The 14,579-nt window shown below is 22.4% G+C and overlaps 5 protein-coding genes across 5 annotated transcripts; 2 read left to right on the forward strand and 3 right to left on the reverse strand.

Moving 5' to 3' along the window:
- Positions 1-99: 99 nt before the first annotated feature.
- PVVCY_0904390 (conserved protein, unknown function) lies at positions 100-2,407 on the reverse strand (the record flags this gene model as incomplete). Its single annotated transcript, XM_008626776.2, has 2 exons — positions 100-321; positions 446-2,407. 2 exons carry the CDS (start codon positions 2,405-2,407, stop codon positions 100-102), a joined length of 2,184 nt encoding a protein of 727 aa, XP_008624998.2.
- Positions 2,408-3,996: 1,589 nt separating this feature from the next.
- On the forward strand, positions 3,997-5,169 carry PVVCY_0904400 (bicoid-interacting protein BIN3, putative; the record flags this gene model as incomplete). Its single annotated transcript, XM_008626777.1, has 1 exon — positions 3,997-5,169. One exon carries the CDS (start codon positions 3,997-3,999, stop codon positions 5,167-5,169), a length of 1,173 nt encoding a protein of 390 aa, XP_008624999.1.
- Positions 5,170-5,377: 208 nt separating this feature from the next.
- PVVCY_0904410 (conserved Plasmodium protein, unknown function) lies at positions 5,378-8,125 on the reverse strand (the record flags this gene model as incomplete). Its single annotated transcript, XM_008626778.1, has 1 exon — positions 5,378-8,125. The coding sequence occupies one exon, from the start codon at positions 8,123-8,125 to the stop codon at positions 5,378-5,380; it is 2,748 nt and encodes a 915-aa protein (XP_008625000.1).
- A 1,355-nt stretch (positions 8,126-9,480) lies between these two features.
- PVVCY_0904420 (conserved Plasmodium protein, unknown function) lies at positions 9,481-11,630 on the forward strand (the record flags this gene model as incomplete). The annotated part of the gene is made up of 11 exons (XM_037634370.1): positions 9,481-9,502; positions 9,594-9,991; positions 10,103-10,198; positions 10,348-10,413; positions 10,498-10,556; positions 10,633-10,673; positions 10,818-10,860; positions 11,047-11,117; positions 11,234-11,268; positions 11,387-11,448; positions 11,564-11,630. The coding sequence occupies 11 exons, from the start codon at positions 9,481-9,483 to the stop codon at positions 11,628-11,630; spliced, it is 960 nt and encodes a 319-aa protein (XP_037490472.1).
- A 266-nt stretch (positions 11,631-11,896) lies between these two features.
- On the reverse strand, positions 11,897-13,861 carry PVVCY_0904430 (ribosome assembly protein 4, putative; the record flags this gene model as incomplete). The annotated part of the gene is made up of 1 exon (XM_037634371.1): positions 11,897-13,861. The coding sequence occupies one exon, from the start codon at positions 13,859-13,861 to the stop codon at positions 11,897-11,899; it is 1,965 nt and encodes a 654-aa protein (XP_037490473.1).
- Positions 13,862-14,579: the final 718 nt, after the last annotated feature.

Raw genomic sequence — 14,579 nt, forward strand, 5'->3', positions numbered from 1 at the left:
TATTTATTTTGCCTTTTTTTAGTTATATATAATATTTTTACATAGCCTAAAAACAAATAATTAAATTTTTTTTTACAATTTTTGAGTTATTACAACTTATTATTTTTTTAAATGTACATTTTTTATAACATTGTTATAAATGAAAATATAAATATTAAATGTGTTTTTTTTCTCAAACCTTAGTGATGTATCAAGGTCACTTTTTCCTTCTATTTCTTTAGAAATATGAGATGAAAATAAATTTAGAAAATGAGAATCTTTATCTGAAAATGGGATTTTTTTTGTTGAATTAACTACTGTTATTATTGCAATTATGGATTCCTAAAAAGTTATAAAATAAAAATGAAAAAATGAAATAGGGAATTTAATTTATATGTTGTATATTGTTAAATATGGTATGAACTATTTTTGTGATATGTATGCATTTGTTTGTCTTTGTTGTTACATTTGTTCCAAAGACAGGGGCAATTAAAACTTGATTGGCATTTATTCCATGATGTTTGAAAAAGGCGTCATTGATTTTTGCGATTTCATAATTATTATTATTTTCATCCTGTGCATGGTTTGATTTATTTAGAACGGATTGCAAATCACCTTGCTTGTTCATATTTGTCATATCAAATGGGTTTGTATATATATTGGTTAGATTATGATTATAATAATTTACAATTTGTTTTTTTATATGTGCTTTAGATATTATATCATGAGTAGTAGGAATATAAATAAGGTTATTATTAATTAGTGTGTAAAATTGATTTTTATTTTTATCAAAAATAAATAAAAATGCATAACTTGAATTAATATATTGTGGCAATTTTTTTGATACAAATTCGATTAATTTTTTATTTGAATTTTGATTATCATTATGAATTTCTTGTGTATGTTTTTCTGGATGTTGTAGTTCTTGTTCTTTTTTTTTTTTTTTTTTAAATTTATTTTTTTTTTCTTCTAATTTTGTGCTATCTATAAAGAGTAAGGGTACCATGCCTAGTAAGCATCCTATGGCAATACCTACTGCACTACCTAAGTAGTAATATTTTCGTGTTCGATTCATTTTTAATTGTTTATTTGTTAAATTTATTCTAGGGAATCCAATACATACAATCATTTTTTCAATATAGCCTCCTATAAATATTCCCAAGACATCACTGGTTAGATTTCCAAGACCAGCAGCAGCCATTGTACTTAATCCTAAAATTGTGCAAAATGTTGAATCAAATAAATCTCCTGAAATTATCATAAAAGAATTATCGATAAAACCAAAACAAATAAATGGAATACAACCAGATAGAGCTACTAATAGTAAATCATGTTTTTTTAAATTTTTTTCTGCTTTTTCTTGTGATGTCTTTTCATCAGTATTATTATCAAATTCTTTTGATAAATTATTATTTTTTTTATAGGATGTTTTATCACTATTGGTTTGATTATGATTTGTGTCTTGTAGGGTTTTATTTAAATAATTATCGTCTATATGGTTGTTATTTTCAACATCAAGAGTATTGAGATTTTGCATAGTATCCCATTTGGGGCGCTTGGGATTTTTAAAATTATTTTTATATATATCACAATTATGTTTTCTATTCGTTGGATAATTTTTAAGACATTTTTTGTTTTGTCTTTTTTGGATATTTAATTGTAATTTTATTATTTTACTATTATTTTTTTTTTTTACTAATTTGTTAAGCCATTTTTTTTTTTTTTTTTTTATCGTCCTTCTCAATAGCTGTATTCTGTGGGCATAATTTATAGCTGTATTTATATTTCTTCCTTTTAGTAATTTTTTTTTAATTTTGTAAGTATTATATTTTTTATTATTATATTGAATTATGTTTTTGGTATGAAATGTGTGTGTGTTTATTCCATCATGTATAGTTGTGGAAGAATAAAATGACTTATTTATAAGTATTTTAAAGTTTTTAATTTGATCACGCTTAATAATATTATTTAATTGTGTTTGATTGGGTTGTAAAAAGAGTTTGAAATTATAGGATATAGGTAAAGAATTTGATTTGAATATATTATTTATATGGATTCCAGATTTAAAACAATTATTGGGTATAATTTTTTTTCTTCTTTTAATTAAAGATAATGTGTATTTTTTTTTTATAAAAGTGGATATATGTTGTCTTTGTGCATGATATTTACGATTTAAATGTAAAAAATTTTTTATATAGCATACACTTTTATTATTCAAAAAATTATGACTGTTCATATTTTTTATAGACTTTTTAAAATTATTTAATTCATTTAAATTATAGTATTGTGTAAGAGTATTATTATAATTTAACGATTTTTTAATAATATAATTAATAACTGAATTTTTTATATTACCAAATTTTATTTTTCTTTGTTGTAAAAAATTTGTGTCATTAATAGAACGACGGGATATATTATTAATGTACATTTTATTAGTATGTACAGCGAAAAAGGGAAATAATTCAAATAAAATATGATCATATAATTTGGTGAGTTGTGTAACAAAAAAAAACATAAAAAAAAAAAAAACAAAACAAATAGTGGAATAAGAACAGAAATAGGAGTATTATTGCGAAATGGGCTAGAATAATACGGAAAATAACGAATTAATAAAAGTCTATAAAGACAAACAATATATATTATATATATGTATATATCTAAATTTGTGAGTCCGAGAAATATATGAAAACAAAAAGCTTATGACTTGTGCATAAAAATAGTATAATCGGATTGTGTGCAAATATATGTAATTTTATAAAAATTAGGAGAGTATATAAAAATGTATTGATAATACTTTTGCAGAATGCAAAATGATTTAAATCATGTATACAAAAAAATTGTAAATAATAATAACATAACTAATAAATGGTCAAATAATTTTATTGTTAAAAAATTAAAAAATAATAAACATAAAAATATAAATAAAACATATAATAATTATGAAATGATAAATACAAATAAAAATGTGTAAAGGTGTTACAAGTTATACACACATGGATTGCCCTATGTAGTTTTCACAAAGGGGGAACTAATATTATTCTTGTTTTTTACATATAATAAATATACAAACTAAATAATAAATGAATAAATAAATGGAATATGCATATATTATTCTACAATAAAAAATGAATGTTGTAGTGTTCCATAAAATTTGTGTTAAATATTTTATTAAGTTTTTTTTTGATATGGATATTTTTTTTTTTCGGGCTTATCAGTTTTTTGTCTGTGGGTAAAAAATATATATAATTTTAGGGGGAAATATAATTTATGTTAGCATGTAAATAATTGAGAAATATTATATATGGAAAATATTTTGTATAAAAAATATAGGATATGTAATTTTATATTACTAAAAGGAAATGTGGTTTAAGGATATACATAATTTAGCATTTGTTGTAAAATAACTTATGTATAATAATTTTAATATGAATTATTTTGTATTATCAATTATTATAAAAAAAAGTATAAGAACTATATTTTTCGTTTTAATATAATAATGTATTAACAAATTATATTTAAAGGCTTGTTTCAAATTAAAAAATAATATATATATGCATAGAAAATATGGATATTTTCCACTTGTATGGGGTTTATCCATAATACGTTTCGATTTGTTTGTGTTTAAAAGTAGCAGAATAATTTTCAATCCTTTATTTTGTTATGTATATGCTTATATAGTAGTTAACTTTATTTTGTGTGTAAAATAGTGTTTATTAAGGGAATAGTAATATATTTATTTTACACACACTTATATATATATTCCATATAATTTGTCAGCTTATTAATAATCGATATTATTATTGTTTATTTTATTTTGATAAAATATCGATAATGATATTTATAATATTGCCTTGAGAAATAGGGATGAGTATGAGAATAATTTAATCACGTCTTGGCTTATTATAAGTATTTACATTTTGAAGTGACATAAGAAAAGTAAAATAAAACGATGAATAATGTTGATAAGTTAAGCTAAGTCGATAAATCAAACTAATTGGCAAATCAAACTAATTGGAAATGGCTATTTGCATTTTTGAAAAAGTAGAAAAAAAAAAATTTAAGAAAATATTAAATTGCTTTAAGCTAAGTTCCGAGGATATACTATATAGCGAAAATTGTGAAAAAGAAGAAAATGGGAAAAAGCGTAAAATTTGCTTACATGGAAATTATCAAAATTATTTTTTTGAAAGATATATGAATAGAAAAATTATATGTAAAGAAGATAAAGAAAATAATATATTATCAAATGAATTAAAAAAAAAAATACAAGTGTGTGAAATAACGGAATGTCAAAATGAAAGAAAAGACAAAATTGATGATTATAGATTATGTAATATAGATAATTTAATTAAAGACATATTTAAGGATAAGACAATTTTAGATATAGGATGTAATTATGGAATAGTTACATTTTTATTAAGTTTAAAATATAAATGTAAAACAGTTAATGGGATAGATATCGATTTTAATATAATTAATAAAAATGTATCTATATTGAAATTGTTTTTTGATTTCATTTTAATATATAATAAGCAAAAGCATATGCTACCTTTTCTTTTAAATAAACATTTTTTAAAAACAGAGAGGGATATATTTAATGAGGTTTACCTTTTGTATGAAGAGATCACATTAAAGGAGGTTGAGAAAAATGAGGAAAAAAGGAGTAGACATAATTTGGAGGTTTGTCAAAATGAGGAAAAAAGGAGTAGAGACAATTTAGAGGTTTGTCAAAATGAGTTTCCCTTTAATATATACTTTTCATGTTCCAACATTTTTGATAAATGTTTTGAAAATGTTCAGAATAAATATGATGTAATTATTTGTTTTTCTGTTTTGAAATGGATACACTTAAATTATGGTGATACTAAGTTAATTTTATTTTTTGATTTAGTTTATAAATTGCTGAAAAATGGTGGGTATTTTATTTTAGAGTATCATAGAGAAATAAAATATAAGTTAAAAAAAAATGAAAGAATATTTTTTTTAAAAAAAAAAAAAGAACTTAAAATGAATTATACAAATTTTGATGATATTGCACAAGGGTTTTATAATAATGTTGCTAAATTTGTTTTGATAAATAAGACAGATTTTAAAGCGGATGTGAAAAGAGATGGGAGGAGAGAAGATGGAAAGGGGAAGAGAGACACTGGGATGTTTAATCGGACAATATGCATTTATAAAAAGGTGTGAAATAGTAGTAGCATGGCACATAACAATTTTTGAATAATTTAAATAAATGTTGAAATATTTAGTTGACAGTTTGTGAATTTAAAGTTGGCTTAGCCTTTGTGAAGGTTTGCGAATGTATAGCGCTTATGCACAGTTGCTAACAAAAAAAAAAAAGGAAAAAGTAATGGAACAAAACAAATGTATGTATTACTAAAAAGAGTAAACTAAGTTAAGAGTTAAATATAAAAATAAGTTTGTCAATATTAATGAGACTGATTTCTAAGTAGTCTACGGCATATTCTCTATCTGTTAAAGTGATGTTTTTTTTTTTATTTTGATTGATGTTTCGATTTGTGGTAGTATTATTGGGATGAGTATCTGAAAACTCTGAAGAGGTGATATCAATTAAATTTTTAGAATTTAATTTTGTATCATTTTCAAGAGTGTTACTATTTTGATTATGAGAAAAATCAGTATCAATGATTTGATCAAATTCAGTTAGACATATATTAGACTTATTATGTAATGTATTAATTTCATTGTTTTCAAAATTCCGTCTGACAAATATATTTTTTGCTACAGTAAATAGATTTTCATTTACTTGATTATTTGTATAATATAGATTTGAAGAAAAAGAAAGTGAATGTTTAATATAAGTTTTAGTAGTATTATTATTATTGCATTCATGGCATTTAATATATCCACTATATAATAGATTATATAATTTTTTTCTAATATCATTTAAAGGGATTAAAACATTTTCACTAATAATTTCATCATTATATTTATGATCAGGTGTGTAAATAAGAAAATTCCAAATTCTTAGAGCATCTAATCCATTCATATTTTCAATCATATTTGTTGTTATTTTTTTTTGATAGATAAATTTAATATTATTAAAATCAACTGCATATGTAATTATATCATTATATCTTACAGTAATTAATTGATCAGGATATTTTATTAATATATTTAAATTTTGTAGAATCATATTTTTATCGATATTTATTTTTTTACTTTTTAATTTTGAATGTACATATTTTTCTATATGCTCATAAGTTGAATATGAGACAGTATCATTAAATTTATTTTCATCTTCTGAATAATTTAATTGTATATTATTTAATAAAAAAAATAAAATACATTTAGCTATGTCATTCATATTATAGTAATATGAAATAAAATTAAAACATTCTTGTTTTAAATATAGGGATGTTAATACTTCACTATTGACTTGAAAATAAGTATATGGATTATCAAGATGTTCTATAATATTATTTTGTGTCACTTCTTTTTTTATTCTATATTGGTCACTTGCGATTAAATTTGTTTTTTCATCTATGTTCGTTCGATATTCATTTTGATTATTTTTATTATTATTATTATTATTATTATTATTATTGTTTTTAAAATTGCTATCAATGTAATTATGTTGCCATTCTGTTTCATTATATGATAAGATATTGTGATTACGATTTGTTTTTGATTTTTTGTTTGGCGAGTTTTGTATTTGTTTTTTTTCATATTCATTGACTGAGTTTATTATGTTAATATTATTAGTAAAATCAGATGAGTCTATCAAATCATTTTCAATTTGACCAACACAGGATGTATAGTGGTTTCTTTTTTTTTCTACATTTTGATTCTGCTCATAATTATTATATTCGTTTACTTGTGTATTGATAGGTGTTTGTGTGTTTATGCCATTTTTTTTTGAAAAGTTTAAAAAGGGTTGTTCATCAATATTATTTGGATTATTTATATACTTATGGGAGGTATAGGAAATTTGTTTGTCTGTCAGTTCATAATTTGTATCAATATAATTAAGTGATGTGTTAAAGGTAATATTATTTTCTGGTGATTTAGTTTTATTATCACAGATATGCTCATTGAATTGTTTACATTTTTTTATTATATTTTTTTTTAATAATTGTATAAAAATTAATCGTAATTTATTTTTGCTAATATTTGATATATCTTTTTTACAAACTTCAACATATTCATCAAGTTTTATATTTTTCAAACAATCATCTAAAGTTACTCTTCCATTTTTTATTATTCTTATGAGTATAACTTTTTCAATAAAATTTGTTAGATAATTTTTATTTACTTCTTCATCTTCTATATACGAACTATTTCGATATTTATCAGATAAATAATTGATATTATAATCTGATTCTACTTTTGTCATATCATTATTATATATACATGCTGTATCGGCAATAATATTTGTTGTAAAAAAATTATAATTTACACATTTTGGCATATTATATGATGTTGGAATATTTTTAATAGGATTTGAATTTGTAGAAATGGTAGGAGGGTTTGTTATTGAATTTGAAACTGTTGATGTAGTGATATTATTTGATGGTGAGGTATTATTATTTAGATGTTCAGATGAATGAGTATCTACCCCTTTAATACATGTTGGGTGAATATAATATAGCATAGAAGAATATCTAATTAAAATATAAATATTTCTAATAATTACATAATATTCTACTCTTTTTATTTTACATATACATGATGAGCATTTACAACCTTTTATATATTTATAATTTTCAAGATCTGATAAAAAATGTATTTCTGTATCTATTGGTACATTTGTTGTTGTTTTTTTATCTGCTTCTGTTTCATTATCACTATTAAATAATATGTTATCTGTATTTTTGTTGTATTCTTTTTTTTTTTCACTTTCTATATTGATATAATTGATTTTTTCATTATCTTGTGTTGTGGAATTATGAGTACATTCAATAGTTTTGTTGTAAATAATTCGAAAATCTAGAATGTTATGAATTAGTAAGCATAAAATTATATTCCTGATCATACTAAAGTCATAGTTAGATAGATTAATTATTTCATTCATGCTTAATTTATTTCCATAAAGTAAAATAAGTTCAACTATTTCACTACAACGCTGACCAAATGCGTCATATATTATGTACTTAAGATAATCTAGTTCATGGCTTATCATTTTGTATTAATATATTTTAGCTACACAAAAAAAAGTTATGAAATAATAGTGAAAGGATTTTAATTTGGTGATATAATATGTATGTATAACTGCTTCATCATATTAATTTATGCATTCATGCATTTATACAAAAATGGAATTCTACATATTGATAGTCATAATAATTTTGATGGAAGGAGTTGAAGGATGAGGGGAAATTGGGAGAGTAATATGTTGGCTAGCCCATTGAAGAAAGGCCAGAAAAAAAAAATATATATGGCAGTGAAAATAGAAAGTATAAAAATGTTGAAAAAAATAAAAAAAAAATTTTCACTTTAATACCAAATGAAATAAAAAAAAAAATGATAGAAAGAATTAAAAAAAAATTAATTCATTAAAATATCATATTTTTATGGGAATTTTATTCATGTTTAAGTAAAAGATGCCACCTACCTATATAATATGGTAATACGTTGTAAAATGAAAATATATGTATACATAAATTTATAGTCTTATTACTTCACCGATTTTAAGTGAAAATATTTTATGTCATATATGCGGTTGGATATAATTTATAACATAAACTTTATAGGAATATATATTTAAAATTTCAGAAATATTGTAAAGAAAAAAATGACAAAAATAAATTAATTAATAAGTTGGAATATATTTCATCATATAGTTACAAAAAATAAATTTTAAATAATTTTTTTCTCCAAACATTTGCTATACAAAAATAAGGGAGGTCTCTATACTGTGAATAGGGATTTTTCCCTTCCATTTTTTTTCTCACAATTTGAAAGTCCATTTTGTAAATAGTGAAAAGTTTATACTTTGGAAAATGGTAATATGAATGACTCCCAATTATTATTATTATTATTATCACATTTTTATGAACAGTCATATAATTTTTATTACTATTTAATAAGGTTTTCGGTTAGCTTTGCATATGATGACAATTATGTTTGACGAATAAAAACAATAGTTAAATTAAAGATAATATTTCATACTTTGAACTAATTTAGTGATATAATAAAATTTGGTATACGCATTTATGTGTGTGTGACATATTGGTATGGATTTAAAAAAAAAAAATGATTTGGAGAGTCTTTTTTTTTTAAAGAATATTATCTATATAAAAAAAGGGAATTAATAATTAGCTCTAATAAATAATGGAATGAAATAATAAAAAAAAGCATTTTTTCATTTATTTTTAAGTCTGTTTTATGATTTGTATGTATATATATTTTGGGTATTTTTTTGTCTGTCTACTTTAAGTACCGCAGGGTGAATATATGGCAAACTTTTAATTATTATGTTTGAAAATTATTATTAATATATAGCATTTGAAAAGAAAGGATAATCTGTATGATGAGATGAACACGCTATCAGAATACAGTATGAAAACTGCTTAAAAATTTATGCTATATTGTCTGTCCATTTGCTTACCATTTTTTTGCCATTTTTTAATTCTATTTGCTTTTTATAGAAAGAATAAAGCAAGCTGTTTTCGATAAAAACAAATTTAATTTAAAAAAAAAATATATACAAAATGAAAAGGTTCGAAATAATATAGTAGAAAATGTTTATAACCATTGTTTATATGAGGTTTCAAAAAATAATTATAAAGAAAAACAGGATAGGGGACATAACAATATTGTGAGAGGTTTGAGGAATGAATTCTTCGATCCTGTTTTTAGAGGCCATACTAATTTTAGTAAAGAAAATACAAGCAGTATAGAAAGTTTGAAAAATTTAAGATGTACTAATGAATCCAATAATAGTGACACTACTAATGATGATAGGAGTGAAAGGAATGTCAAACGGGGTTGTGAATTAGTTGATGAGGAGTATTTGGATTTTTCTGCACAACATCGGAATAATGAGGTTTGTTTTTAAAAGAGCAAAAAGAATATAATTATCCAGTATGAAAAAGGGATTATATTTATACATATCGAAATATATTATTATAAATTTGAAATTTTTTACAATTTTAAGAAAAATGCTACTGGAATTGTGAAATATGAATACTGCTATATATGCGAAATAGGGAAGCCATGTTTTTGTATGGATGAAAATTATGACAATGATAAAGTAGGTGCAGAAATATGTGGTGGTTGTTTTATATTATATTCCAATATTTGTTAAGCTTTTGATAAATTGTAAACATATGTATTATTCAGTTGGCCTTTTATACATTTTTAAAATATGGTATTATTAATTTTTTTACAAATATTAATTAGGAAATTGGTGATTGGCATAATACAAATATAAAGTCAAATGTTCATTCGAATTTAAAAGACATATCAGTGAGATGAACAAAATATATGATGTTGTTTTTTATCATAAAATAATTATAATAAATATGGACATATATATTTTTTTGTTTTCAGTATATAATGGAAAAAATTCAGTCTACCAAAAAAAAGCAAGAAGAAACACCAATTAATAAGTTAGAAAAATAAGAAAAAAAAAAGAAAGACAATAAAAATATACCTATTATGAATATTTTAATTTATTTAATTCAGGAAAAATAATTTAACAAGTAATTCTCCTGGAAAGAAGAAAAGTATAGACATTAATTTTTTATTTCATTATATGTTAGTGTTGCTACTTGTTGATTTTTTTTATTTCATTATATGTTAGTGTTTCTACTTGGTGATTTTTTTTATTTTTTTATATGGTTGAAAAATGCTTATACTTTGATAAATAGGTGAAAAAAAAAATTCTAAGAAAGTTTTGAGCATTTACGAAAGGTAGGAATAGTTTGCAAAAATGGAAAACTATCAGATATGCATGAAATATGCAAATATAAATGTATAGTTTTATAACCTTTTCTATAGATCAATAAAAAATAAATTAATATTTATGTAAGATATTAATTTTGTTATAAATATTTTGGTTTTCATTATCGTTTTATTTCTTCACATGTATTATGCCAGATTCTATCGTGACAAGATAAAAATCGTCAAAGACAAATTATCTAACTTAAGAAATGGGACAGAAGTATTAGGTTATTCATTTTGTGTATCTATCTATTTTATTTTCAACCTTAGCCATGTTCAAACATATTAATTTAAACACTATTTTTTTTTATCTTTATATGTGTATGTTATTGGTTACTTTCAGATGAAGAACTTAATATGGATTATAAATCTATAAATGTAAATTTTTCAGATTAAATTTAAAAAATGTTAACTATGTTATTCATTTCTATTTTATTCGTATATATGCTCATTATAGACTAGCTATATTTTTGACATGACTTTTTTTTTAATTTAGGATTATGAGAAGGATGAGAATTTTATGATAGATAGAATGGAAGCTCTAAAAAATATGGAAAGGTATGGAAAATGTAGCGAAATATTTTAACATAATTTATTTATTTTTATAAATATTTCTATTTCATATATACATATACATGCATATACATACTTTATGTTTTGTCCTATTTCCCAGAAAGCATTTAGAGCTGTTGTCAGTGTTGCTATATGAGCACAAAGAATTGGCAGACCATATTTTATGATCAATTTCAAATTTACCTATATTATATAAAATAATGTGAATAGGGAGATTTCAGAATAAAATTCATGATTTAATTAAACTTTAATTATTAAAAAAATATAGTTTTAAAAAGGAAATTTATAAAATGAACAAAACAAAGTAAATATTTACAAATATATTTTTAATAAAAAAAAAATGAATAGAAGTTAAAGACCAAGATTCGCATGTATATGTAAATCAGTACATGCATGTGTGTATATAAAAATATAGTTAATTGATTTTCTGAATTTAATGAGACCATATTTTTAAAACTTTATCTTTTCCCCCAGATGCCACAAATTTTCCATCATTTGACCAATCAATGGCATATACAGCATCTGAATGACCTGGTAAATCTACAAGTAATGTTTTTATTTTACTTTTTGCTTTATCATTTTTTTCTTTTTCTTTTTTTTTTTTTTTTTCTTCACCATCTTCTCCATCATTTGGTTGATCGTTATTTTGGGTGTTATCTTCTTTTTCGTTTTTTTGTTCATTTTTTTGTTCATTTTTTTGGTCATTTTTTTGGTCATCTTTTGTTTGGTCAGTATTTTCTTCCTTTTTTTTTAAAAGAGGAACTAAATGATTAATTCTCCATAACTTCAAAGTACTATCTTGACTGCATGAAACAATATAATTATTATCAATTGACCAAGCAATTTTATAAGCAGGTCCGACATGACCTCGATAAACAGCCAAATAAGTTCCATCGATACCTGACCATATTCTTATACTTTTATCAAAAGATGATGAAGCAATAAATTTTCCATTGGGAGAAAATTGTGTATGTATAACTGGTTTTTGGTGACCTAATAATCTGGTTGATTTGTATTTATCATTTTTTAAACATTCAATTAAATGTAATGTACCATCATCGGATCCACTTACTAATTTTTCATGACTTTGATTTTTTAAAAAATTATTATAAATGTTTTTACTTTTATTAATATGGTTTTCTATATCTATTTTATTTATTATAGTATCTAAATTATATATGCCATTTTTTAAAATCCGTTCAGAATTAATTGATAATGTATTTACCCAATGTTTATGACCTTTAAAATCGTGAATTAATGTACCATTATATACATTCCATATTTTAATAGTTGTATCTCTTGAACTACTATAAATTCTGCTGTTTTTTTCATTTATACCTGACCATAATATACATGTTATAGTATTTGTATGACCTGTTAATATTTTATCTACACTATTGCTAAGAATATTATTAATTCTTATAATACCATCTTTTCCAGCACTTGCTAATCTACTATTTATATAATAGCACTCTTTTGATTTAGTCTCTAAAATTGTTTCTGTTTCGTTTTCAAATTCTGTTTTTTTCCTTTTTTTCATTTTATCAGCTTTGGATTTTTGTTCATGTTCTTTCTGGATTTCACCTGACTGTTCAGGTGGATTATCATCATGGGAAGCATTTGTTACATTTCCAAGATGGTCATTTTCGGTCCCATTTGTTATTTTATTATCTTTATCATTTGATAGTTCCTGCTCTGCTTTTTTTTGTTTTTTATTTTCATGAATATTTTTTTTGATGTTGGTTTCTTTGAGTAAATGCAATGGCTCAAAACATAAGGTGGTGACTTCTTTTTTATGACCTGTTAATATATTTAATAATTTCCCAGTGTGTGTATCATATATACAAACATTTTTATCCATTCCAGTTGTTGCTAAAAATTTATTATCTGGTGAAAATAAAACAGATAATACCCAATCAGTATGATCTTTTAAAGTAGCAATGGGAGTTTGAGTATTAATATCCCATAGTCTAACTGTATTATCACCTGACCCGGTAGCTAAATGTGAACTATTTGGGCTAAAAGCTAAACAAAGTATAGAATTTGTATGACCAGGCAATGTAGAATTACAATTATTAATTTTTTTGACTTTAAAAATGTTTAAAGGAAAATATTTTATTGATAATATATCTTCACTACTAATATTATTATTTTTTATTGATTCATATAAATTATTTTTTAATGGCAATTTATCATTAATCATAAAAGAATAATTAACATCTTCTGAATCATCTTCAGTAAAATCTTCACTTTTTTTTTTAAGGTCATTTATTAATTCATCCAAATTTTCTTTTGTTATAGTTAATGGGACATTGATAACAGGTCCCGTGCTTTTATTCTCATGGTTTACAAACTGAATTAAAATTTCCTTTGTTAATGTATTTGTATCATTTTCCATTGTTGTTTTAAAATGTATAATATAGAAAGGGGTAAAAACAAAACAGACAAAAATAAACTAGCCAAACGGATTAAATAAACTTTAAAAAATTAATATGTAAAACAAATGTAGTTGTATTAATGATAAGAATATCAATTTTTAAAAAGTATGATGCTGGTGAAAATAACACAGATATATATTTCCAATATGGTTCCTCATTATTTTAGTATATATATATATTTATTACTATATATTTTTAATTATGATTTCTTTTATCCTATATAATAATAATATAAATATTGTATCACCTACATTATGAGTAAAAAATGGGTGAGAATATTTATGAAAGTTTTTTTTTGTTCTTTTTAAATTTGTGGATTTATATTTTGAAATAATATGTATATTTTTGGAATAGTAATAATATATCCGTTAAATTATTCATTTATTATTTTTTTTAGTATGTATACATATGCATATATTATTATTTAATTACCTATCATTTGTTTAACAACGACATTGTATTTTTAAATAAGCAGTATATAATTTTTTTTTTGTAAATATATATAAATGGATAATATAAAATAAAATATTTTGAACTTTATTGGATATAGGTATATATTTTTACTTTTTATAGGGGTCAGTAAAAAATATGCATAAAATAGTTTTATTATAAAAATGGATATGGAATATAGTTGTATTTAGCTGTTTAATTTGTGTTTATAAATATGTATTGTGTTTT

Source organism: Plasmodium vinckei, assembly GCF_900681995.1.
Source record: "Plasmodium vinckei vinckei genome assembly, chromosome: PVVCY_09".
NCBI lineage: Eukaryota > Apicomplexa > Aconoidasida > Haemosporida > Plasmodiidae > Plasmodium > Plasmodium vinckei.